General features: G+C 34.6%; 1 protein-coding gene across 1 annotated transcript; it reads right to left on the reverse strand.

The window, feature by feature from the left end:
- Positions 1-3,536: 3,536 nt before the first annotated feature.
- LOC133175521 (apoptotic chromatin condensation inducer in the nucleus-like) lies at positions 3,537-27,685 on the reverse strand. Its single transcript, XM_061310640.1, has 21 exons — positions 27,550-27,685; positions 26,429-26,468; positions 26,204-26,223; positions 25,897-25,990; positions 25,557-25,729; positions 25,036-25,161; positions 23,148-24,264; positions 22,731-22,833; positions 22,463-22,598; positions 22,054-22,115; positions 21,650-21,716; positions 18,851-18,899; positions 17,887-18,035; positions 17,523-17,657; positions 17,156-17,342; positions 16,313-16,554; positions 14,776-14,883; positions 5,050-5,350; positions 4,253-4,356; positions 3,954-4,046; positions 3,537-3,843 (listed from the first exon to the last, which is right to left on the reverse strand). The coding sequence occupies exons 1-21, from the start codon at positions 27,682-27,684 to the stop codon at positions 3,661-3,663; spliced, it is 3,624 nt and encodes a 1,207-aa protein (XP_061166624.1). The 5' UTR covers position 27,685; the 3' UTR covers positions 3,537-3,660.
- Positions 27,686-27,886: the final 201 nt, after the last annotated feature.

Below are 27,886 nucleotides of genomic sequence, written 5' to 3' on the forward strand. Positions count from 1 at the left end.
TTTTCATGTCCGGCTTATTATTTAGTCTTATTTTTTTCATTATGTTCTTTACAGCAATCTGTAACAAGAAAAATTCCACCTCTCCCATGGGTGTAATGATCAGGCACTGGTCAAGGAAAATTTTGATAGCAGAAAATTGCATGTCAAATTAGAGATAAATTAATGAGTTTAGTGTGAGGTGATAACTGGTAGAGCATCTCTGATCAAGCAGGTGTTATCTACATCTCTTGGGAAATGGGCAAAAGGAATCAGTCTCTTAATTAATTGCTTGTGTTGTATTGAATTGTTCTTGTTGGCTAGTCTTACTTTCAAGATAAATTTGATGTAATTAAAACTAATTTGATATTGTTTATAATAATTAAAACTTATATGATATTGTATAATATAATTTAAACTAATTATTTATTGTACATTTTTTATTTGAATTTTTATATCTTTACAACAAATTGCATACTGCCTTGTCTCACTAAGATGTCATTCGACCAATTGAATCTAAACTGTTTATGATAATTTAACAATATTTGATGGCCGTATAATGCTGTGGTGGGGCACTTTATTTTAATGAATGAAACTAAGGTGCAGCCTAATAAAATATCAACACTAATAATTACAGTGTTTTTTATTACATTGAAAAAATAGTTTGCAACTATCTGTCATCTTTGTGAGACATGACACTCTGCAAATTGATTGTTGAAAAAAAAATATCATAATTAATTATACAAAATCAAATTGATTTTAATACCTTTATATCAAACTCATTTTAAAAATAAAAGGCTGGTTTTAGTAACTATGTATTTTGACAGACATAAATAACAATTAAGAGACTTAGACAACAGAGATCTTTATTTCTTTCTGCCCAATTCCCCGGAGATACAGATAAGACCTGCCTGATCAGAGATGCCCTAACAGCTTCCCACACTGAACTCATTAATTAATCTTTAACTGGATGCATGTCCACTCATTACTCCCAAGGGACAAATGGATTTACACTATCTGCTGTGTAATGTAAAAACTGTTTTTAATACTTTGTGGGGTTTTTTTTAGTTCTAATGAGTAGTTTTAAGCTGTAGTTCACATTTTTGTACAGATGTTCTAGATTCTATGTCTCAAACCTTAGACATGAACCCGAAATGACTAAGTCAATAAAAATTTAAAAAAAACACCTGTAAAATGCAGAAAAATTATCAAATAATGTTGAAAATACCAGGTGAACATCTTCATATGTTAAATAATAAGTGTACAAATTTTCATACAAATCTATGCAATAGTTTCTGGGAACAGATCCAGACAAAACCACATAATAAAAATGAAAAAACACCTGTAAAATGCAGAAAAATTACCCAATCATAATGAAAATACCAGGTGCACACCTTCATATGACGAATAATAAGTGTACAAATTTTCAGACAAATCCTTCCAACAGTTTCCAAGAAATGGTCAGGACAAAATCTCGTCTACAGACAGACGGACAGACGGACAGACAGACGGACAGACAGACGGACATGCTGATTCCAATATACCCCCCCTAAACTTCGTTTGCGGGGGGTATAAAAATCTTTAAAAATCTTCTTCTCAAGAACAGCAAAGCCATGATGAGTCATATTTATATGGAAGCATCCTCAGGTAGTGTAGATTCAAGTTTGTTAAAACCATGACCCCGGGGGTAGGGCAGGGCCGCAATGGAGGATCAAAGTTTTACATAGAAATATAAAGGAAAATATCTTCTTCTGAAGAACTGCAAACCATTATTAGTCATTTTGATATGGAAGCATCTTCAGGTAGTGTAGATTCTATTTTGTTCAAATGATGACCCACAGGGGTAGGGTGGGGCCCAATGGGGGATGGAAAGTTTTACATAAGAACATATAGAAGAAATATTTCTTCTCAAGAACAGTAAAGCTATGTTTAGTCATATTGATATGGAAGCATCCTCGGGTAGTGTAGATTCAAGTTTGTTCAAATGATGACTCCTGGGATAGGGAGGAGCCACAATGGGAGATCAAATTTTTACAAAGGAATATATGGGAAATTTTTTAAAATCTTCTCAAGTACAACAAAGCCATTTGTTACATTGACATGGAAGCATCATCAGGTAGTTTAAAATTCAAGCCCCCCCCCCCCCCTTCCCGGTCTTTTCAGTACTGAACTGATTTGTGCTTTTGCCAAGCCAATGTGCTCAGGTGAGCGATGTGGCCCATGGGCCTCTTGTTTATGGTTTGGGCTTTATGTTATTTTTATGGTTTGGGTTTATATTACACACACACACACACATATATATATATATATATGTGTGTGTGTGTGTGTGTGTGTGTGTGTGAGTTACCAAAATTCGTGTAACTGGTTCAGCTATTCAAGTGAATAAGCTGAACCTTAGTTTACCACTGACATATTTCGCATGTCGCACTATGAAGGACAACAACAGATAGCTATAGGTCACCTTTGATTCAGGTGACCTAAAAATACAGAATGGCAGTTTTTTTTAATGCATTATTGACATTTGAAAAACAAAACCAAGCTCTAAATCAATCTTTATAAGCTACCCTGGATCGAATTCCTTATAAAAACAGTAGCTTTCATAAACCTTATGCCCATCATCTCAAGCAATAAATTCTGTACAGAAAAGAAAATTAATCCCAAATGAATTCCTCATATTGAATGGATATAGAAACAAAGAAACATACATTTCCAGGCCTTTAATGCTTGGATCATTGGCACGCTTGACACAGTTTTTTTCATTAATTAAACCCCCTTTAATATATACATGTAAAGAGAAGATATTGACTTTATTAAATGACATCATCCTAACCAGATACAATATATTCATCCTCAATGGTAACCTTATCCCATTTCTCTTTACATTAAAGAAGAGCAAATCAATAATCACTTCTATGAGAATTTCAGTCATAGGTAATCTTTCATCTCTGATATACTTCTTTTTCAGTAACACTGATTTTTTAAAATTGTTAAATTCTCCATTCCATGCCTTGCCATTATCTCCTGAATTGGAGTCAAATACATATATTAAAATGCTATAATGACAGCCTTTTATGGCAGGTGTAACATTGATCTTTCTAGCACTTGGCACGTGTTGGGAAAGAAATTAAAACAATTAAAACAACTCCAGGTGGTATTTGTAGTAATGCAGTACTTAACTTCAAATCAATCTCAGCTCTGACAAAGGCATCCAATAAGATTTATTAAATTACAATTCATTAGTGGCCAGTATTATATTTTGTTAATTGGGAGAGGGAGGGAAAGAAGGGCCAAGGATTCCTTTAATGTCAAAAAATAGAAAGTTTTTCCAAAACTGATTACTTTTCAATAACTTCTGTTTTTCCATCATTTTTTTCTTTTTTCCTACTGAAAGTAGAATCATTTATCAATTTTCAATAATCTCTGAATGTCTAAGTGATCATTAAATAGACTCATACTAAATGTCTAATTGCTCATCCAATAAACTCATACTAAATCCAGTCAACAATAATGATTGTCAAACTTAAGATATTGTATTTAAAAAAAAAAAAGTAAAACCTCAACAAATTAAAATGAATTTTATTTATCAAAATGTCACTATGATGTCTGTCAACAGTTGATTCACTAGCCGGAAAAAATAATATGGAGACATTACAAAATAAAATGATCTAATAAAGCTTTAAATTTTCATCTTCTTCTCCCTCTGTCTCTGCTACGGTCGTCGCTTCTGCTGCGTTTCCTAGCCCCCCTATCCCTGCTGCGGCTCCCACTACGGTTTCTGGGGGGTCTGTCTCGACTCCGACTTCTAGCTCTGATTCCCCCCCTCCTACGGTCATCATCCCCTCGCCATGGACTTCTCTCCCTTCTTTCCTGTAAAGTTTACACAGAGACCCCAAATAAGCTAGACATAATCTCACTTAAGTCAATTAAAAAAAAAAGCATTGCAAAATATTTGCCCAGAGTCGGACAAAAAATATTACTTGTAATCTCTTAGCTGCGTTTTCTTCTCTCTCTTTCCACATTTTCTCTTGTTCCTCCTTTTCTTCCTGTTTTTTCTTCTCCCGAAGTGATGCCTGCAGAATTTCACATTTTTTCTATAGCATAATCTGGTGCATTGATTTGCAATTTGTCAGCATGAGAAGTGAGGCACTAGTCAATCTGTAAACCTTTTAACTGACAATCCATTCAAACTTAATGATTATGCTGGCATTTTACAATGTATGGCATGAAATATTTATTGGTCACAAGATGTAAATCTTTCTTTATTATCGAATGTTACCTGCTCTTCGGACAGGGGTATCCAGTAAATACATGGAGTCGTTTTTGTCTTCTTAAACAAATCATCCAGGAGCTTTGCTGGGGGTTCATCTTCAACTTTCTGGTCTACAACACAGATTAAAACAAAGAAAAATGATAAAAGTCAATATAAAGAAAAGATATTTAATTTTGGTGATTTTGTTAACAAAGTAAGTTAATTTCCGTCTCAACTATAAGAACCAGTGTCAATAGTGAATTCTTATTTAACTACTTTATATCAGACACATGTATATAATGGTATACATGTACATACATGTATATCAATAATCATGCACATGATTCTCAAATTTAATTAGCAATTGGGAGTAAACCTAAATTTAATTTCATATGCAATCCTTCCCAAAACTTTTTTCACCACTGGCCCTTAGGCCCTGCAAGTCGAGGAATATAGAACCATCTGGGAAATTAGGAACCCCTCTTCTTTCACATTTAAAAACATCAGAATTTCTAATAATCAAAATTGATTATTTACAGGTATTCAAATTTCTTGAAAAAGTAAGTATTGTTTTTCAATCGCAACTTCCTGAGCCTTTCTAATAAGAAAGTTACATTCAAGTAAGTCACCTGGTGAAATCAAAAGTATTTCTTAAAGTTAAGGGTACATTTAAAGAAAAGAAATCTACAGGCCTGTAGACTTAGCAGATTTCAAATTTGCTGGCCCCCAGCCAATTTTACTGGCCTTGGACCTCAGACCTGTCATTTTGGTAAGGCCTGCAATCATTTTTTGTTCTGTACATATATATCCTTTTAAATGAATACCTCTTCGGTCTCTCCTATTATCTTGTTCCCTACTCCGGGCCCTGCCTCTCTTGGGTGACCTTGACCTACTTCTCCCTCGTCGAGGACCCTCCTCCCTTTCCTGTGACTGTCTAATCTTGTGTCGGTCCCATTCCCTCATAGGTGGTGTCCTGCGCCTCTTTTTCTCCTCCTCTTCCTTTTTCCTAGCCTCCCTTCGTGCTTCCCTCTCAGCTCTTTCTTTTTCCTCCCTCTCCTTTCTGGTGTCCTGCTTCACCTCCTTGGTTATTACAATGGGTTTGTCTGCATTTTGGAATCTTTCCAGCTGAAAAAAAAGCATCAGTGATGTTCAATGCTCCATAATATTTCAATTAAAACTCCTTATTGCTGTATACTTATACTACTTTTGAACACAAGATGATGCAATACTGTATAGGGGGAAAATAACTCGCGGCATAAATATTCGTTATATTCACGGTGTTAATAAATCCGTGAATTCAAGAAACAGTGAATAAGTTTTTAATATTTTTTTGGAAATCTTAGTATAGGCTACAATAGGTATATTTATGTTCAGTAGTCATTCAGTAATTACGAGTGGTATTTGTCATTCAATTATTTTAATTATTACGCTTTACTTAAATCAGCAGATAAGCTATTGTTTATTAGTTGTTTTAATAGCCAATGCTACTTGTTTGATCAATGAAAACACGAGGGTCGTAGGTTTTGATTACTGATTACCCATGCGTAACTAACATTACATCCACATTTTTTTTTTGACATCTGGGTTTAAGAAAAAAAAGAAAAAATTCAATATTCAAATAACTTTCAGTTTTCGCTGCGATGTGTTTTTCCGTTGGAAAGAAAATCTTTGGGTGTACATGCACTCATTGAAGTATCATACAGAAAAGTCCTTTGACATTTATAGTCAAAAATGTTTAACAGCAATTGTTCTGATTGATTGTAAACAGGGATGGGCATGATTACTGAAAAATGTAATCGATTAATAATCGATTACTTAGAGAATTTCGTGTAATCGATTATTAATCGATTACACTCATTTTTGTCCAGTAATCGATTGTAATTGATTACTTTGAAAGATGTAATTGATTAATAATCGATTACTTCCAAGTTTTTATCCCTTCAAATATCAAAGCAATATTTAAATGGTAAATGTTGATGTTATCCACTGAAGTTTGAATGTGTTCCTGCAGTTTCAGTGCAGATTCTTTTAAGGGTTTTATTCTGGCTAACATTCTCACTAAATGCCCAAATGAGGGATTCTCTACCATGAAAAGTGGAGACATATGATTCCTACAATAAAATATGCCAAGGAATTAATTATTCCTTTCAACCTTGGGTCTGAACCTCCATATTTATTGACTTGTTGCAAAAATTATTTAATATTTTATTGTGAATTACTTCATTAGAAGTATCTGGGCTGCCGGTATGTTGACAGTACACATTAAACATTCCTGTATGTGTCTTTTTCAAAAAAAAATAAGTAGGTAAATTAGAACTCTTAGCAATAAACATGTAAATTAAATGTGTCTTTTTTTAAGTAATGAAACCAATAGCACAATTTCATTCTGTATTGAAATATGTATTTTGAGAGCTATTAATTGTTTTAATAATATTGTTTGTCTTCAATGGAATGAAAGTTAAACACTAGGTAGTTCACAGTTTACACCTCATTATCTGCAAATCAGGGATGTCTCAGTCAATAAATGAACCAATTAAGATAAGCAAACACAGTGACACACTCCCTCTCTTACAGATACTTATAACCTCTCACTGATATAAAAGAAACCTTACAATTTTGAATGAAAACATGAGAATGATTTTGCAAATTTTAAAGTTACTAAAACACAACTTTGAAGTTGTTTAAACATTTTCAGATGTGAAAAAGTATTTCTATCTTCTTTTTTTTCGAGTACAATGTAGTTTATTTACAAAATTATTTATATTAATACAGCCCTAGCACTTAAATCTGTCTTTGCTATTTATAATTTTCTATTACAAGACAAAGTTTTTCAACATCTGAAATATGAAAAAGGACATGCAGCAAGAGGACAGTGGGTCAAATGTAAAATGCACACGGAAAATATGTATATTTTATTAATAAATGGTTGAAATACAATTCTGAATTATTTAATACTAGACCAGTATGTCTATAATGCAAATTTTATTGAGAACATTATTAAACTTATGAAAATAAAAGTTAGGAAATCCAAACATTACACTAGGTGGTTTATATTTGATATTTATGTGTGACTGATTGGAAATAATTCTCCAAAATAACACCCATTTATGTATAAAATAATCGAAAGTAATCGAAAAAGTAATGATAATTACATTGAAAAGTTTAGCTGTAATTGATTAAATTACGATTGCAAGTAATCGAAAATCTCTTTGATTACAGATTACTGTCAATTACTTGAAAAAAGTAATCATTACAATCGATTACGATTACTCGATTATGATTACCCCATCCCTGATTGTAAATTAATTACCAAATCTAACCACTTTATTCAAACCTCCTTGAGTATTGTTTATGAAAGGAATTCATTATGATGATAAATGTCTTTCTGGCTATACTGGATCACCCTGGTCAACGCGTTATCGGCTATTCGGTTGTTATCGGGCATTCGGTGGATAACAACTTTCGACAGGTTATTAAATTGTTGCAAATAAACACTATAAAAATAGAAACAGAGACTGTTGATTGTGCTTTTTGTGAACAAGAATGAATACAGATACAAAATAAAGCCCCAGTATATCCTATTATAGTATTTGTAAGTCTTGAGAAGACTTTAAAAGTCAAATTTGTTATATTTTGCAAGTTTTTGGCCGATTGGCATTGCTGCATATAGCCCCTCTCTTCAGAATCCTTATATTTACCTCACATTAATTATCGTCCACAATATGACATCGTCAGAATCTCGCAAAGATGTGATTAAAGGGTAAAAATAGCCCTTTTTTAACTTTCAGGATGTTATCGGAAATGTGGTTGAATGGTTCAATTTGTTATCGGAAATTTCGGTTTTAGTTATCGGAAACAAAGGTTGTCATAGGTTAGGAAAAATCTAAAGAAACAACAGAAATCTTCATTAAATCTAAATATTTAAAGTGGCAAGAACACAATTTTAATTTTTGGATATCATTTGTCTCTTTTAGGAATATGTAACTTTAAGAAAAGGGGTGTTTTTTGATCATGAATGTTTTGGCATATCTCATAGTCACCGAAATGTGTATGATCTTGACCTGTTTGAAAATATCGTATTAGTTAATTCTCTGAATTATAAATCTCTGTTGTAACTAAAATACAAATGCCAAATTTATTTATTGAGATTCTTACGTTGCATTATGCGCAATATAAAAGCATTGCAATAATTGCTAAATTCACAGTAATTCACTCTTAGTTTTCTGTGTGTTGCCTTCCAGTTACGCACTGTTCTTCGCTTATGTCTCTGTTTTCCTTGCTTCGTTTTTATTCCTTGACTTTGCATTTTTGATCTCCCCTTAACAGTCGTTGTTCCTTTTGTTAGAACTAAGTACATACATGTATTAGTTTGGTATAAAGCAATTAAAGAATCTAAACTCAAGGGTGGTTAAATGAATTTTCCAAAAGGGTGTTAGACAAAATATAACCAAGAATTCCAACTTTTGAGAAAATAGATTGACTTTACTAGTTTACAAAAGCGTTACTGATGGAGAGAAACTATTTTTAATGAAATATAAAGATAACTTATTCAAGTTCAAAAGTCTATTGAAACAGTATACATTTGGAGCAGAGTAATCACGGAACTCTAACAACATCAGATGTTGTTTCAGGGGCAAAGAAGGGACAAGCATCTATGTCGACCGATCACACCCGCGGAGTGCTCTTTGTCATTATCGGCCGAATGGAAAATCCGTAGACAATTCAATGTGTAGGTGGAGCTCATATTCGGATTTCCGATAGGGGTGTCGGGGAGGTTCGGACCTCACCTGGAATTTACATTTATATTGAATATTTATAGTAAAGCAAATGAAAAAGAAAAGAAACCTTGGCACACACCCTTCCCTATTGAAAACGCGGATCACTGTTTGTAGAAAAGGTTAAACATGTGAAGAATTGAAGTGAATCGACCAGCACCCCACCCCCCACCCCCAGGTATTTTTAACGTTTGGGAAATGAGTTCAAAGTTGTTTTTTTAAAATTTTATTTTTATTTTTATTTATTTTATTTATTTTTACTGAACAATGTTTTCGTACAAGGATAGTCTCCTTAATCTAATACATACCCAATTATAACAAGAAAGAAATATTTCTTTGCGGTATATTTGCACCTCATTTCCTCTATTTCAAACCTTAAAATGATTTGATACAAACAATGCTATCGCTCTGTATTGGACAAAACAAACTTTTAGCTCATTGGGGCACTTGAAGTGACGATGTTTTTGCAAAAATGACATAATAGATCGTAAGACCTGACTAACTAAGAAACTATAGATTTGTTGTATACATGCACATTTACGTCTGAAACCGATGGAAGCCAATAGTGGCTATCTTTAAAGGAAAACAGAAAATGATTGAACAGATAAGTAATTCTATTATAAAATAATTATAATTATTTACATGTATATCAAACAAGAGGCCCATGGGCCACATCGCTCACCTGAGCACACTGGGTAGGCAAAAGCACGAGTTCAGTATTGAAAAGATTACCACCGCGGGGGGGGGGGGGGGGGGGGGGGGGGGGGGCGGAAGGGGGGGCTTGAATTTTAAACCACCTGATGATGCTTCCATGTCAATATAACAAATGGCTTTCTTGTACTTGAGATGTTCAAAAAAAATTTCCCATATATTCCTTTGTAAAAATTTTATCCCCCATTGTGGCTCCTCCCTATCCCAGGGGTCATCATTTGAACAAATTTGAATCTACACTACCTGAGGATGCTTCCAAGATATTATAATATATATTTCTATTTTAGACTTTGATCCTCCATTGTGGCCCCACCCTACCCCCGGGGGTCATGATTTGAACAAAATAAAATCTACACTACCTGAGGATGCTTCCACATAAATATGATCAATCAGGGCTTTGCTGTTCCTGAGAAGATTTTTAAAATTTTTCCTAAATATTTCTATGTAAAACTTTGATAGTCAATCATGGCCCCGCCCTACCCCCAGGGGTCATGATTTGAACAAACTTGAATCTACACTACCTGAGGATGCTTCCAAAAAAATATGACTCATCATGGCTTTGCTGTTCTTGAGAAGAAGATTTTTGAAGATTTTTCCTATATATTTCCATGTAAAACTTTGATCCTCCATTGTGGCCCCGTCCTACCCCCGGGGGTCATGATTTGAACAAATTTGAATCTACACTACCTGAGGATGCTTCTATATTAATATGACTCATTATGGCTTTGCTGTTCTTGAGAAGAAGATTTTTAAAGGTTTTTCCTATATATTTCTATGTAAAACTTAGATCCTCCATTGTGGCCCCACCCTACCCCCGGGGGTCATGATTTGAACAAACGTGAATCTACACTACCTGAGGATGCTTCCATATAAATATGACTGATCATGGCTTTGCTGTTCTTGAGAAGAAGATTTTTAAAGGTTTTTCCTATAAATTTCTATGTAAAACTTTGATCCTCCATTGTGGCCCCGCCCTACCCCCGGGGGTCATGATTTGAACAAACGTGAATCTACACTACCTGAGGATGCTTCCATATAAATATGACTCAACATGTCTTTGCTGTTCTTGAGAAGAAGATTTTTAAAGGTTTTTTCCTATATATTTCTATGTAAAACTTAGATCCTCCATTGTGGCCCCACCCTACCCCCGGGGGTCATGATTTGAACAAACTTGAATCTACACTACCTGAGGATGCTTCCATATAAATATGACTGATCATGGCTTTGCTGTTCTTGAGAAGAAGATTTTTAAAGGTTTTTCCTATAAATTTCTATGTAAAACTTTGATCCTCTATTGTGGCCCCGCCCTACCCCCGGGGGTCATGATTTGAACAAACTTGAATCTACACTACCTGAGGATGCTTCCATATGAGTTTCATCTTTCCTGGCCCTGTGGTTCTTGAGAAGAAGATTTTTAAAAGATGCTATTAATTTTTCACTAATTCTTTATTATCTCCCCTTGAAAAAGGGCGTGGCCCTTTATTTTAACAAACTTGAATCCCCTTCACACAAGGATACTTTGTGGCAAGTTTGGTTGAAATTGGCCCAGTGGTTCTTGAGAAGAAGTCGAAAATGTTAAAAGTTTACAGACAGACAGACAGACAGACGGACGCCGGACAAAAAGTGATCAGAAAAGCTCACTTGAGCCTTCGGCTCAGGTGAGCTAAAAAACTAACAATGGACAGCTAGAAAATTTTCAAAAATCACTTAAACAAGAGGCCCAGGGGCCACATCGCTCACCTGAGCACTATGACTAGGAAAAAGCAGAAATCACTTCAATCTTGAAAGGTTGAAAAGTTTAAATATAAAAGTGGTTGGGGGGGGGGGGGGGGGTCATGAATTGAACAAATTTGAATCTACATTTTCTGAGGATGCTTCCATTTAAATATGACCAATCATGGCTTTGCTGTTCTTGAGTAGAAGATTTTTAAAGATTTAACCTATGTATTCCTATGTAAAACTTTGATCACCCATTGTGGCCCCACCCGACCCCCAGGGGTCATGTTTGAACAAACTTGAATGTACACTATCTAAGAATGCTTCCATATAAATATGACCAATCATGGCTTTGCTATTCTTAACAAATTGTTTTTTTTAAAGATTTTTACTATGTGTTCCAATGTAAAACTTTGATTGCCCATTGTGGCCCCACCCGACCCCCGGGGGTCATGATTCGAACAAATTTGTATGTACACTATCTGAGGATGCTACCATATAAATATGACCAAACATGGCTTTGCTATTCTTAACAAATTGTTTTTTTTTTTTTTTAGAATTTTTACTATGTGTTCCTATATAAAACTTTGATCGCCCATTGTGGCCCCACCCGACCCCCGGGGGTCATGATTTAAACAAATTTGAATGTACACTATCTGAGGATGCTACCATATAAATATGACCAATCATGGCTTTGCTGTTCTTGAGAAGAAGATTTTTACTATGTGTTCCTATGCAAAACTTTGATCGCCCATTGTGGCCCCACCCGACCCCCGGGGGTCATGAGTTGAATAAATTTGAATGTACACTATCTGAGGATACTTCCATGTAAATATGACCAATCATGGCTTTGCTGTTCTTGAGAAGAAGATTTTTAAAGATTTTTACTATGTGTTCCTATGTAAAACTTTGATCGCCCATTGTGGTCCCACCCGACCCCCGGGGGTCATGAGTTGAACAAACTTGAATCTACACTACCTGAGGATGCTTCCAAGTAAATATGACCAATCATGGCTTCGCTGTTCTTGAGAAGAAGATTTTTAAAGATTTTTCCTATATATTCCTATGCAAAACTTTGATCGCCTATTGTGGCCCCACCCGACCCCCGGGGGTCATGATTTGAACAAACTTGAATCTACACTACCTGAGGATGCTACCATATAAATATGACCAATGATGGCTTTGTTGTTCTTGAGAAGAAGATTTTTAAAGATTTTTCCTATATATTCCTATGCAAAACTTTGATCGCCCATTGTGGCCCCACCCGACCCCCGGGGGTCATGATTTGAACAAACTTGAATCTACACTACCTGAGGATGCTTCCAAGTAAATATGACCAATCATGGCTTTGCTGTTCTTGAGAAGAAGATTTTTACTATGTGTTCCTATGTAAAACTTTGATCGCCCATTGTGGCCCCACCCGACCCCCGGGGGTCATGAGTTGAACAAACTTGAATCTACACTACCTGAGGATGCTACCATATAAATATGACCAATGATGGCTTTGTTGTTCTTGAGAAGAAGATTTTTAAAGATTTTTCCTATATATTCCTATGCAAAACTTTGATCGCCCATTGTGGCCCCACCCGACCCCCGGGGGTCATGATTTGAACAAACTTGAATCTACACTACCTGAGGATGCTACCATATAAATATGACCAATCATGGCTTTGCTGTTCTTGAGAAGAAGATTTTTGAAGATTTTTCCTATATATTCCTATATAAAACTTTGATCGCCCATTGTGGCCCCACCCGACCCCCGGGGGTCATGATTTGAACAAACTTGAATCTACACTATCTGAGGATGCTACCATATAATTATGACCAATTATGGTTTTGCTGTTCTTGAGAAGAAGATTTTTAAAGATTTTTCCTGTATATTTCCTATGTAAAACTTTGATCGCCCATTGTGGCCCCACCCTACCCCCGGGGGTCATGATTTGAACAAACTTGAATCTACACTACCTGAGGATGCTTCCACATAAGTTTCATGTTTTCAAGCACAGTGGTTCTTGAGAAGAAGATTTTTTAATGATGCCATTAATTTTTCACGAATTCTTAATTATCTCCCCTTGGAAGAAGGCGTGGCCCTTCATTTGAACAAACTTGAATCCCCTTTACCCAAGGATACTTTGTGGCAAGTTTGGTTGAAATTGGCCCAGTGGTTCTTGAGAAGAAGTCGAAAATGTGAAAAGTTTACAGACGGACAGACGGACAGACGGACAGACGGACTACAGACAAAATGTGATCAGAAAAGCTCACTTGAGCCTTCGGCTCAGGTGAGCTAAAAACATTACGTTTGTAATTTTTAAGGATTGACAGATTATAATGGACTTTTTTCCAATCTATTTCTAAAGGTGAAGGAAACTTTTTAACCTGAGTTTCCGATAACTTACACCCATAAAAACCGAATTATCCGGCAACATCAACCTTGTTGACGATAACATGTTTTCACCTACCGAGACATTTTAGATGCCTGTTAACTAACCCTTAATTTGGATTTTTGATTTCAGTCTGCTTATCTACAGGTATATGATTGTCTATAGAATATATAAACTATTTTGTTTAATACAAAAAAATGAAATTGACTTCTACAAAAGCTAAAATGTGATGACATATTCCGAAATTTTTATAAAATATCATTTGAAAGAGTTGTAGATCTTTTGAAAGAGAGTGATTTGGTTTGTATTTTTTGCTGCTGAAAGTATAATCATATATCTGCCAAAGATCACAAACTTTGTTTGCTGGAGTACGCAATTATCCTTGAATTAAGAAATTTAAAATCACCTACGTTTTGTAAACATTGCTTTTCTTGCACCGAATGCCCGATAACAACCGAATTGCCGATAACGCGTTGAGCAGTGTGTGGATACAGAGAAGGGAGGTAGCTTTTAATTTATATCAATTCCGTGAATTCTTCAAACCGCGATCAATGTCGGAGGAGAGAAAAACGTGAAAATTACAACCCGTAAAATTAATCCCCTATACAGTACATAAAATGAAGAATTCTTTTACAAATAATGAGTTCTATATCTTTATACAGTCAAACTCATTATCTCGAAATTGAATGGACCAAGAAAAAACTGAGAGACATCCGAGGATTTGAGATATGGGGTCGAAATACATAAAAAAGAGCAGTTGGGACTTCGAACTTGCTTTGATATATCCATGGTATTTGAGATATCTATGTTCGACATACAGAAGTACAAGTGTAATTCGACGCAAAATTTGTTGCTTACAAAGTTGGTGTAAACTTTGATTTTTTAACCTCTACACATGACTGCTCTAATACAAAGTCTAGTGCAATACATACTGACAAGTGTAAATACAGAATTGTTAAATATGTACCTCCTCCTGAGAAGCGTACTCCACTCTGAGAACTTTGGGATTAGATGATGGCCATTGGGTTCCATGAAGGGCTGTTCTTGTTGCCGTGGCCTCCTCTTCCTTGTCATACTGTAAGTTTTAAAAATTATTAATTAAAAATAATTTTATCTTCTCCCCATTTCCAATTTAATAAATTACTGGCAATAAATTATCGAATAAGTGAGGTACTGTATAAAAACTTATTTCATCTTATTCAAAATTTAACACACTTAAAAAGGTCAACCACTACCGTATAACGGGTATTTTCTGCGGTTGTCCAATTTTTGCGGAATTTTGCGGATAGGACAAATCCGCAAAAATTACAATCGCAAAATATTTTTCAATATTTCTTCAGATATATATTTTATACATGCAAGTATGATAAGTGGTGCGTATGTCATCGTTAGCGAGAAAATTCGGGTGTCATCGAAATTCGAAGATTTTAGATATCAGGATTTTTCCAAAACATATTGAATTAAAACGTTGCTGTAAATAATATCAATTTAATAAGTTTATACAAAAACATCTTTTCTTGTACCTATTTCTTTATTTTATACGGATATACATGTACATATCAATGACTAAAGGAGATTTCGCAATTCATAGTCCAAACTCCGATAGCTGCAAACAACACATATTAGCTTTTCTTTCTTTCTTTAACACTTTTTTCAATCTTGTGTTTTATCTGGAGACCATAATTACTGCTTGTATACACAAAGTGGCTTGATTGTCTCGTGAATTTCACACAATGCAGACGACTGACAGGATTAGTTACGCCTCAATGCACATGGCACCTGTGATTGTACACGGTCAACTTTAGGTTACTTGATTATGCAACTGTTTGTTTGAGCTTAAAATATAAACACCAGATTAATTTTGATGGCAATTAACTATAAGTGTATTTTTTAGAATATGGCTTGGATGCATTAATTATCTATACATTAAAATATTTTAATAGATCACATAATACGTTTGTTACAATGTAGAATAAAGATTTTTTTTATTGTTGTTTGGGTGAACCGATAATTCATTTCAATTGGGACTCAACATAATTTTACAAAGACTAACTTAAAGATAGTAGTTTAGTTAAGCTTAATAGCTTAATACCAGTTCTCATGCAACTTTGATCAATATGTCTCAATGAATTTATAAAACGTAAACATGGGGCAGCTATCTGATAATTCTTAGAGATTGGTGATCATATCCAGTAAATAATTTTTTTGCGGTATAATGCAACCGCAGAAATTGAAAACGCAGAAATTAATTTTCTATCTTTTAGGGGTTAAATCGCAAAAATTTCCAACCGCAGAAAATACCCGTTATACGGTATTTAGTGCAATCATGAATTAGGATCATCAGTATTTCTGTGTAAACTTTCATATAAAATTATATTTTGGGGGTTAGTTATTCATTAAAGACAAAAGAATTGTGCCAAATTTGATTCTCATTAAGCAGTAATTTTCACTGAACACTGATATTCATAGTAACAATATTTACTGAACTGTAATAAACAACTTACAGTTACAATACAATGGGATTTGATGTTGTCAATCCAGAAGCCATTTTCCACCAAGTTTCCAGTTCTCTTCAGTAACTCCTTCAACTGGTTCAGGGTGAAAGGTCGCACCAGGTTTCTGATGTGTACCACATTGGACACTGGATTTCTGGGAGGAGATGGGCTCCTTCTGGCTGCTGTTGGTTCATCTGGTTCTATCAATGGTTTTGGTCTACTGATTTGTCTAATGATTTTTGGTTCTGTTTCTATCAAAATATAGAAAGCCAAAAAGAATGAAATATTACTTTCATATGTGAACATATAAATTTACACTTATTATTCTCAATAATTGTTCCTGCACCTATAAGCACAACCATGTGATTTCCAATCTGAAAACAATAAGAGCCCTTCCCAAACACCCAACAGTTGCCAACTTTTCATAAAGCATATGCATTTTTTTTTTCATTTCATCTAAAATTATCCCCTAAGTTAAATTCCCTCTTCTTTTTTAAAAGGCATTGTACTACATGTAAAGATATACAACGAAATCACCAATTTCCATGGGGGTTTAATTTTTGTTGTTTTCAAGGTATGAAAAGACCCACAAATTTATGTCCACCATGAAATGTAATTTTTCACATATATTATTTTTCATAAATTCTTCATCCACGAAAACAAATTCCAATGAACCTATTTTTTTGGCCTCAAACCACAAAACTCTGACACCAGGAAAATGTGTCATTTTACAGTAAGAGGTTAATAAAATAATGATCCCAAATTTTCCAAGCACCCTGGGCACCTATTGGAGCAAATAGGTAAAGCTATTCCAGTAAAAACATTTCTACTGAGGTGGATAGCCCCCCTTACTTTTCTCAGGTGAGGATTCCTCTTTTTTCTCCACTTTCCTCGCCGGCTCCTCCTGGTCACCAGTGCCTTCCCCTTGCTCCTCATCTTCACTCTCCGATTCCTTCTCCTTGTTTTCATCTTCATCCACAACCTCTCCCTCTGACCGATCATCCCCTTCATCACCCTTCTCCTCATCTTCTCGCACAACCTATTGAGTCAACATCAAAATAAAACAATGGATTTAGAATTTGTTGACAATTTAACCTTGCTTACACTGAAGCCACACTTCCTGATTGTTACATTATGCAATGTTTAATGGATGCTTAGAATTGTGATAAACTGAACAGATTTAAGCTTTTAAGCTCATGGAACTTGATGCTAAGCTTACAATTGTTCTTTGAATTTTAATCTCCTGTGGGTTTTCCTCAGGTTCATTCTCCTGATCTGAGATCCTCTCATCTGGAAGATCCAGATCCAGGACTGGCTCGGATATAGGACTGGATTTTATGTCTGGAATCAGCTCCTGTAAAAATTACAGTTTTATAATTTTTAATTCAAGTGTTTAGCATTTTTTCTTAGGATAATTTTTGATTTACATGCAGAACTCTATGTAAAATGATACTGGTGTATTTTTTCCCCTTTTTTTGAACTAATTTTTGTTGTTGTTGTTGTTGTTTTAATTAAACAAGGTTTGAAATTTGAATAAAAAGATTCATGTATACTGCTAAACAATAACATATAGAAGGATGAACCTTGAGTGACTCTGTACTGAACTCTATACTAGACAGCCTTTTATTCTTGGCCTGGGGGGTAGTGTTGCTGCTTGACCTGGCGGATCCCCATTTCCTCTTCCGAGCCGGCTTCTCATGGGGTTCCTCTTGCTTTTTCTGGTTCTTGTCATCTGCTAATCAGTAAACAATGACATGATTATATATGAATTATGAAGGCATAAGGATCGAAAACCTGGATCATATACATGCAAGAACTTCATTGTATTTTTTTTAAATGATAAAACATATCAATCATTTTGATCCTAATGACCAAGACCTTTCATCAAGTCATTGTAAAACTGAAAGTGTCTTTTCTTTATTCAACTTTTATTTCTGTGGTCAATGCACAAGTATGAAAACAAGAAATTGAAAAGAACACAAGATATTACAAAACATAAGAACCCTGACAATTATTTCTGTAATCTTGACATTGAAATTGGTTACAATGACCTTAAAAACTAATGATACCTTCCTTTAACATCCTCTATCTGTAAAGAGGCTGTGATATCAGAAGCATGTAATGTATGAACCATTATTCCTTTTTCACAATGTCAAACATCTGGTTTTAGAGTAAAATTTTGAAGGAACCATTTCAAAAATTAACTGGCACTGTATGCCAATCTAATGATCAATTTATTTTGGCATATACAGTAAAATTTGTCTAATCTCAGTAAACTGAACAATGCTGGATTCATGAAAATTGGTCCAATTAGACAAATTCTGGATTGGAGGACATTTTGAACAATTGATTTTACTGACAGGGACTTATACTTAACTTCATAATAGACAATATTCGATTATACTCAACATCCACATTAGACAAGTTATACTGTTTTTTGTTTTTTGTTTTTTTTTTGTCATAACATTTTCTCAATGTACCAGAAAATAAAAAAGCTGTTGAAAACCCACTTTTTTTATTTAAGAAAAAAAAATTATGTGCAAAAACCTGATGAGGGAACTGTTTGTTTTTCACTCTTTTCGTCTGTTCTCTCTTCCTGTGAAATATAATGAAATGAAATCCAACAATTAATCAAAATCACACAAAATGAATTTTTGTCAAACATGACTTTTTTACTTAAACTATTCCAAATATTTCTTTGCATATCAATTTAAACTGCCAGAATTCAAGTCATTGAAAATTCATTAACTCTGTATTACTGTGTTGATTATGTCTGGTTAAAAAATTTACTTTAATATTAATGTTTTTCTAATTATCTTTTTTTTTAAAATTAGGCTGGTGGTGGCCCCACCAGTCATGCATCAGTGCACACTGTACAAGCATGACTGATCATGACCTGGCCTGCTGCAACAAAAACATCACATGATTACTGAAGCAAAAATACCACCAATACTTGAGTGCTGCACTACGACTTCTGAACTATGACCTCAGTTAAGGGGTGATGCCAAAACAAACTAGTATTTCCAGCGTCTGATGCTATCTAGTCTACGAGCAATAGGGATGAACGAGAGAAGGGACGTTAAATCGGTGGATTCCCCCAAAAATAACGATAGTGTCCTGGCTTTGAATGTCTGTTAGACAAAGTGAACAATGATACAGTGGGTCATGTCCCAAAAACTTTACTGCATTCACTAGACAAACAATCCAACGAAGACAGGGTCACAAAATGTAGTGTCCCAAATTATCAGTGTCCATAGTTGTTAATAACTATGAACAATCCAACGATGACAGTTGTTATTAACTCATCCAACGATGAGACTGATGTATCCACAAAAGAAGTGGAGTTAACCATGAACATTCCAATCCCTGGTGTGGTAGTGGTCCCAAGGTGTAGCCAAAGGGTCCATAGTTGTTAATAACTATGAACAATCCATCAATGAGGCTGCATTGATCCGAAAAAAGGTGAGTAATGGAGATCACTTAATAATCCAAGGATAGTTCACAAAATAAAGTGACAAGGGTTCATAGTTGTTAATAAACTATGAACAATCCATCGATGAGGCTGCAGTGATCCGAAAAAAGGTGAGTAACGGAGATCACTTAATAATCCAAGGATAGTTCACAAAATAAAGTGACAAGGGTTCATAGTTGTTAATAACTATGAACAATCCAATGATGATTTCAGAATTTCTTAATGTTTGCAGTGTTTCTTGAAAATAAACAATCCAATAGCAGATCCAAAATTCATTTCTTGGTTGCTAACCTGGTGGCTTATACTTTAAGTAGATGCCAACAAGGCAGTTTAGTACACAGATAATCCTGTATTTTTGTGTTTATGACTGGAACAATGAATAAGAACTTGGTAGAGACTGAGGATTCTGGTACAATGAATCCTATTTCACTTTTTTTTTTTAAAAAAAAGTTCACAACATTGAGGTCAATTGCACAACACTCCTTGACTTCTTGGAATAATTTTTTTTAACAGAAAATATCCTTCAACAATGTTGGTGTCCAATGTAGAAATCATTTCAGAATAATAAATAAATATAGGAAACTATTTACTGTATAAGGAATAAACGTCCTTCTATAAGATTACATACATTCAAGTTTGTAGGATATAGGAATCTCATAGCTTAACTCAATATGGACTGCAAGGAGCTGGAAAATTTACGTCACTGGCTCAACATTTGGCTTTCGCTGTGATTACTTCAGTTAAAGTGTCAATATTTATTCTGCACATCCTATGACTTCCTGTTATTCAATCTTCCAGCTTTTTAACAACAGACTCAAAGTTGCATCATAGCATATACTGTTCGAATATGTTCAAAATGTCAGAAGTTACATTTCAATAACAGCAGCAACTTCTGTATGTATCTTGTGTACACCTTTATACATTACGGAGGTGTAGCCAGACAGTTTAATAACGATGTTGCCATGTGGCTTAAGACGTTGCCAGATCTATGTGGCAATTGGTTCGGAAGGCTGGGGCACAGGGCAATGGGTGGCTGTTTAACCCTACTAGGGATTTCTTAGTAGACGGCAGCACAGAGAACTGGGTCATCCACACGTCCTTCTTCTCTCAATGTACTATGCAGTATAAAATCTTACATCTCAGAAAAAAAGTGTACAAAAAAGGAGCAATTTCCCTTCAATTATCTTACTAGCATAAATCTTCACATACACCAACACTTCATTAAGGACCCTCTATACACTAGAGGAAAAGATCTGTTGGACACTGAGAAAATTATAGTGTGTAAAGGTGTAAATATTGAGCTTATCTATAACATTTTTAACATAGGGTACTTTGCATTTACCCCCAGGGAAAATATTCAAAGACAATTTAGTACTGATGAACAGAAATCACTGTTGTTTACGTTAGTGGGCAAATTACCTGCTAATGAAATGTTCAATCTATTCATCTTGGCCTATTAAAATGTTATGAAGGCTTGATTTGATCACAAATTAAGTAATAAATTGTACATTTCAATTTATTTTATTCTCAATCAAAGGGCAGCTTACTTTATCTGCATAAAAATACCACAAAATCAGAACGAACTCTTTAATGTGCAGTGTATAGAGGGCTCTTAAACGTATATGTGTATTGGCGAAAACAAAATATGAAATCAGGTCTTTATTAAAACTTTAATATCAAAATATTTAAATAAATTAAAATGAATGTTTTCCGGGTTGTCATCTCTATAAAACTACAAATCTTTAATAGATCTTTTTTTCAGTTATATGTTCTCTGGTTTCAATGATTGAGGTCATAAACAACAGATATTCACAGTGGACCTTTTAGCTCCTTTTCTGTAGTACTCTAGGACTAATTACAGCGATAACACCTACCTTGTCTGTGGTAGATGACACAGCATCTGACGGGATTTCCCCCTCTTCCACCTCCATTGATGTATCTCTGTAAAAAAGATAACTCCTACTGAACAAACTGATCTTTTCTCTGTTAAGTAGATTACAGAAGAAGTGTTAATAACTTGTAGTGGTAGATAAAGGTCACTTCTACAGAGAAAATTTGCACCTCTTAAGAAATGGTAATTACCATGGACACTATAAAATTAGCAACTTTTACCGGTAATGCAAATATTTGTCCATAGGAAGGAAACATGGATGGCAGCTTTGGGTATGTACATGTATATTTTTTTTTTTTCTTCCTGTGGTATAACAATAATAAGTTGGCCTGGTACATTATAAATATGAATTGTTTGTGTGACTTTGCAAAACAATTTTTTTCTTACCCTATCAGCAAGTCAGACACATCTTTTGTCTGTTTATCCTTTGATGGCTGTTCTTTTGTTGTCTACAATAGAAAAATATGTTTATACAGTGTAAATTGAAATCTTTTATTAAAGTTTCTAGTTATTCCTTGTTATAACCAAACTTTGATCCTGAAAAATTTTAACAAAAGAATGTCTGAAAACATTTTCTATCATACACCAAAGTATTTTGTGCAAAATAAAAATCTTGATGATGCCTACATTACATAGTATTCTCTAATAAACAACAAGAATATTTTGCGTCACTTACACAATCTACTTGACAAGCCAAAATTTTTTGGTATTCTCTATCAAACATCAAGAGTATTTTCCTTCACATATACAATCTTCTTGATAATGCCTAAATCTTGCAAGATCTTTAAATATTTACCTTAACCACAGACACTGTGCTACCTGGCTGCACGGGAGATGTAGACCGAGACCTGCTCCGGAACTTCTTGGGTGACCTTGACCTAGACCTGTCAGACTCTGAGTAGGATGACCTTGATGATGACCTTGAGGAGGAACTGGAAGAAGATCCCGATCTAACACTTGAAGAAGAAAAAAGCAATATTTTAAATTGAATACATTAGATGATATTATTTCTGAAACTACAGGTATGTATTTGTCCATTTACTTTAACAGGCATGTACAGGTACCTTGATCTTTTCTTTTGCTTTCTCTTTTGATCATCATCCTCAGTGTCTGATCCAGATGATGAAGAGGATGAAGACTTCTTCCTTGATCTTCCTTCTCTCTTTTCTGAAAATTAAAAAAAAAATTAGCAAATCTTCCTTCTTGTTGAAAATCATACAGATCAAACAGCAGCGTTTTGAATTTACTTAGAAAATCTTGGTGGAAAGTTTATTCCCAACAGTGAAGAGGACTGTAACAATGATTCCCAGTCAAATAACACTTTTTGGACTATATGTGTGCGTGTGTGTGGTGTGGGAGGGGGGGTATTTCTTTTTATCTCAATTCTGTTACTGGGAGATGTAGAATTAAGCATACCCCCCCCCCCCCCCCACCAGGTAGTTTTTGCTGGAATAGCCATCACATCTTTGAGGAGGTTTTACCTTTTCTTATCTCTGCTTGCTCTTTCTCCTTAGTCTCTTTCTCATCCTTTTCTTTGGCTACTTTTTCAGTTTTCTTTCTGGCTTCCTCCTTATCTTTAGCTTCTGTTTCAGCCTTTTCTTTTGCTGTCTCATCTGCTTTCTTTTTTGCTTCTTGTTCTGCTTTTTCATTAGCCTGTTTTTCAGCCTTCTCCTTAGCCTGTTTTTCAGCTTTCTCCTTTGCCTCTTTGTCGGCCTTTTCCTTAGCTTCTTTTTCAGCTTTTTCCTTAGCCTCTCTTTCAGCTTTTTTCTTTGCTTCTTTTTCCTTAGCCTCTTTTTCAGCCTTCTCTTTAGCCTCTTTTTCAGCCTTTTCCTTAGCCTCTCTTTCAGCTTTTTTCTTAGCCTCTTTTTCAGCCTTTTCTTTAGCCTCTATTTCAGCCTTTTCCTTAGCCTCTCTTTCAGCTTTTTTCTTAGCCTCTTTTTCAGCCTTTTCTTTAGCCTCTTTTTCAGCCTTTTCCTTAGCTTCTCTTTCAGCTTTTTTCTTAGCCTCCTTTTCAGCCTTTTCCTTAGCCTCTTTTTCAGCCTTTTCTTTGGCCTCTTTTTCAGCTTTTTCCTTAGCCTCTCTTTCTGCTTTTTTCTTTGCTTCTTTTTCAGCTTTTTCTTTAGCTTCTTTTTCTGCTTTTTCCTTGGCCTCCTTTTCAGCTTTTTCCTTAGCCTTTCTTTCAGCTTTTTCTTTTGCCTCCCTCTCAGCTTTTAATTTGGCCTCTCTTTCAACTTTTTCCTTAGCCTCTTTTTCAGCCTTCTCTTTAGCCTCTTTTTCAGCCTTCTCCTTTGCCTCCTTTTCTGCCTTTCTCTTTTCCTCTTTTTCTTTTTGGAGCCTTTCTTTTTCTTCCCTTTCAGCTTTTTTCTTTTCTTCCCTCTCCTTTGCTTCTCTGTCTGCTTTCTTTTTGGCCTCTTTTTCTGCTCTCTCCTTAGCCTCTTTTTCTTTAGCCTCTTTTTCAGCCCTTTCTTTAGCCTCTTTTTCAGCCTTTTCTTTAGCCTCTCTATCGGCTTTATCTTTTGCCTCTTTCTCAGATTTTTCAATCTCTAATCTCTTTTCTTCTTCTGCCTTTCTCTTTTCTTCTTTCTCTTTTTGTTGTTCCTAGTACCATAATATAAGAAATATCGAATTAATATCGAAAATATTCACTGTAGACACACTGTTTATGTCATCATGAATACTAAACAAGCATAAAACCCAACAAACAAGATATATATGTTTCTGACATTTTTGGATATTGTTATGAATCAAAAATGAGATATATGTACAGTATCTGATATTTTTTACAATGCTCTTATTAATAAAAACATTATGAGGACAAGTGTTCAGTAGGAAAATTATTTGTATCAATAAACATATAGTATACAGATTCTCTAAAGTGGATACATATATATACAGAGGGGCGCCATTGCTTCACTGAACTAAGGTAAGTACATAAATATACATGCACTTAATTTAAATTTTTCTTCTGTTGCCATTCTAAATCTGCTCAACAGTAAGCGTCCCAAACACTAGTCTTGGATGTAGCTTTTGAGGACCCAGACGGTCACCTAGAGACTATTCTACATCCCAAACTAGAAAAAAGTTTATAGTTGTGCTAATACATTTTTTGTAGAGGAAAGGAGATCTATTCAATAAAAAATGCATAACTTTGCACAGTTAAAGTCATTTTTTTTTAATTACTAACTGAAAAGTTTTCAATTTGAGTTGTACATATATTTTACTGGTATTTTTGAAACATTATATTTGAACAATCCCAATACTTAATTCCTGTATCCACAACTTCCGTTGTTTTCTCACTTTCCTCTACTATTTCTTTAAGGTCTCTAAAAAAGCACAGCTTTATCTTGTTAATAAGAGTTCTATAAATACCTCTGCTGCAGCCACTTCCTGTGTGGAGTCTCTCGAGTCTCGGGAGGTTTTCCTCCAGCGTTTGCTTCTGGAACTTCTAGAGGATTCTGGACTTTCCTCAACAGTCTGACTGACATTTGGAGTTGTCTGTAGGGCAAATAATATTAATTTTTATTTCAAGAAGATTCATCTAGTATCTCAAAGATTGTCTTGTTCATCAATGCTTTAGATCACAAGAGAAATCTTATCGTGAAATTAAGTAATTATTGCATTTCCTGAGATGTCCAAATGAAAATAACAATTCACAATGTATAAGTACAGAGAAAAGTGTCTAATCCAACACCTGAGCAATTCATTTCACTGTGAACTCTGACATTCATTTTCATTCCCATTTTACTATTTTCCATGCTCATTACACTGTGTAATCTGACACCCTGTCTATTCTGACACAAAATTTGTCTACCAGTGCATGTTGGATTAGACAGGTTTTACTGTAAAATAATGTAAAGGGAAAGACTCCATCAACAATAATGACATACTACCTTTTCTTTGACATCCCCACCATTGGATGGCTCACCCTTCCCAGTCTCTGGAAAGCTTAGTTTGGTAGGTGTCTTTGTCGGACTTGGATCACCAAAACTCTTGGATGGACTTTTCTTGGTTGGACTTGACTCGGACTCATCCTGCGAGTTACCAGATTCTTGACTGTCTTCTTCTGAAAACAAGAAAACAAAAAAAATGTCACATCAAAAAATTATACTTTATAGGTCATCTATGTGGCAGAACACAAGACTTTTACATTAAGAACAAGTTATGTATGCTTTTATGCAAACTTTTTTAAAGCTTTATTTTTACAGTATCAAGCATTGTTCACCTCATTACCTGAAAATCTTTTCTTCTGTTCCACAATTAGTTCCCTTTGTTTGGCCAAATATTGTTTGATGAAGTCATTTTCTATTGCTGCACCTTCCTGTATCTTTTTATAACAATCACTCCATATTAAAACATGGACTTTTTAACATGCAAACAGCACTTTCAGTGGATTATGTAATGAATATATCTGAGATTTCCTTCTTATGGGGACATAAACTCTGAGGATAATCATGATTAAGTTTAATGCTTGGAATTCGATCATTATAATTTTTTTTTTTTTTTCCAAAAATAGAGAATAACGGAGAATACAAAATACCTTTTGGTTTGGAACTTCATCTAAAAAACAAAACAGAATATTGAAGAGTTATAAACCTATTAATTAGAAATATTCATCTCTGTTCAATTCATTTGAGTAATTATGGGTAATACTCCCTTAAAAAGAAAACATCCTCTGTAACTGCGGTGAAAATCTAGCACTGTGTACGAAATAGAGGATAAATCTTTAATTTAAAAAATGGTGAATTTTGGTAATCTTTCTTACCAGTTGTTTCTGCATTCTGTAGTTTCTCAAATTGATAGTGCTGAAAAATATAAATGTAATACAATAAAAATCATAATTTATAATTGGTTCAAAAGACTAATAAAAACAAAAATTTTAACAAAATGTTCATTATTACAGTAAAACACATGTACATGTAGTGCAGCATTTGGGTCAGCGAAATTCACTTTGGTACTGGGCACGGATCCAAATACTTTTAACATACATGCTGTTGCTTTACGTGTGAACTTATTCACCATTTCTCCTTGGCTTTTTCTAAATATATATTTTTTATTTGACCAACAGCAGTCAGGAATGAGAATCTGAAGATTAATTTTAATTGGCCTTTATAGCCAAATGAAAAACCTTCACTTTTTGCACTGTAATTTGAATACCTTTTGAAATATTATATCCCAAACGAGCTTTTATATCCCTTCTGGGCGATTGGTCCCAACCTATATAAATCAATTTTTACCAGGTTGGGACAACTCGCCCATATGGGATATAATAGCCCATTTGGGGTATAATATCCCAAATAAGATATAAATTTACAGTGCAAAAAAAAAAAAAAAAAATTATTTTGGCTATAAATATCTAAAATTCGCATCAAGTTACTTATAAAGGAATAACATTTTTAAAGGAATAACACGTTTTTCTGTATGCCCACTGTTTAGGAGATTGATCCCGTGGAAGTTCCTAAACTTCTTGGGGATCAATCTAACAAACTGTAGGGGTGCAGAAAAACTTGCTTGCCAAAAGTTATTCCTTTTAAAGTATTTTGATGCGGATTTATGATATTTATAGCCAAAATAAAAATTTTCATTTTTTTGTACAATAAATTTATATCCCATTTGGGATATTATATCCCAAATGGGCTATTATATCCCATTCAGGCGAGTGGTCCCAACCTGTTAACGCTTTTCCTTCATAAACTTTTGTTATATTATCAATACCATTGGGGAATTATTATATCAAAACCAACTTAAAAATAACTTCTCAATTCCCTAAGTGCACTTTCTACCACAACTACACTTAGACCAGTACTTAACGGTCATAACGCAGACAGATCGCACACGTTTCGTTGTGAACCAATTTTACTCTCATGTGTTTTATATTAAACGCACCGCTTTAAGTCTCTCTATTAGGTCTTTCTTTGTTCCATTCTTAGGAAGCTTATTTTTGTCGCATTCCTTTTTAAGATCAACAACTCTGAGTTCATGTAGCGGTTTTCCTCCAACGGTAAAATCATCGTCCTCCATGTTTATTTCCAAGCTTCCTCCGGATTTCGTCGGACTTTTCCGTAGAAAATAGGTAAAAAATTCATTCTTCTGTAAATCCATTCTAATTGCAATTAAATCGCTCTTTGATTGATTATGCATCAGATTAATATTTTTTTCTAGTAAATTCTCTGAGTTTCATTATTTTTCTCTTTTATATTTTTCTTCGAGTGTTTCCGGAATT

This window comes from Saccostrea echinata, unplaced genomic scaffold, assembly GCF_033153115.1.
Source record: "Saccostrea echinata isolate AGI-Se365-2 ecotype Australia unplaced genomic scaffold, CSIRO_AGI_Sech_v1 ptg000062l, whole genome shotgun sequence".
In the NCBI taxonomy this organism is placed as follows: domain Eukaryota; kingdom Metazoa; phylum Mollusca; class Bivalvia; order Ostreida; family Ostreidae; genus Saccostrea; species Saccostrea echinata.

Coding starts and splice junctions, on each gene's coding strand:
- LOC133175521 (XM_061310640.1), bottom strand. CDS start 27,684: ATGGAGGACGATGATTTTACCGTTGGAGGAAAACCGCTACATGAACTC. Junction 4,357..5,049: donor TAATAGGAGAGACCGAAGAG/GTATTCATTTAA, acceptor TCTGTGTTGTAG/ACCAGAAAGTTGAAGATGAA. Junction 4,047..4,252: donor TACCCCTGTCCGAAGAGCAG/GTAACATTCGAT, acceptor GAAATTCTGCAG/GCATCACTTCGGGAGAAGAA.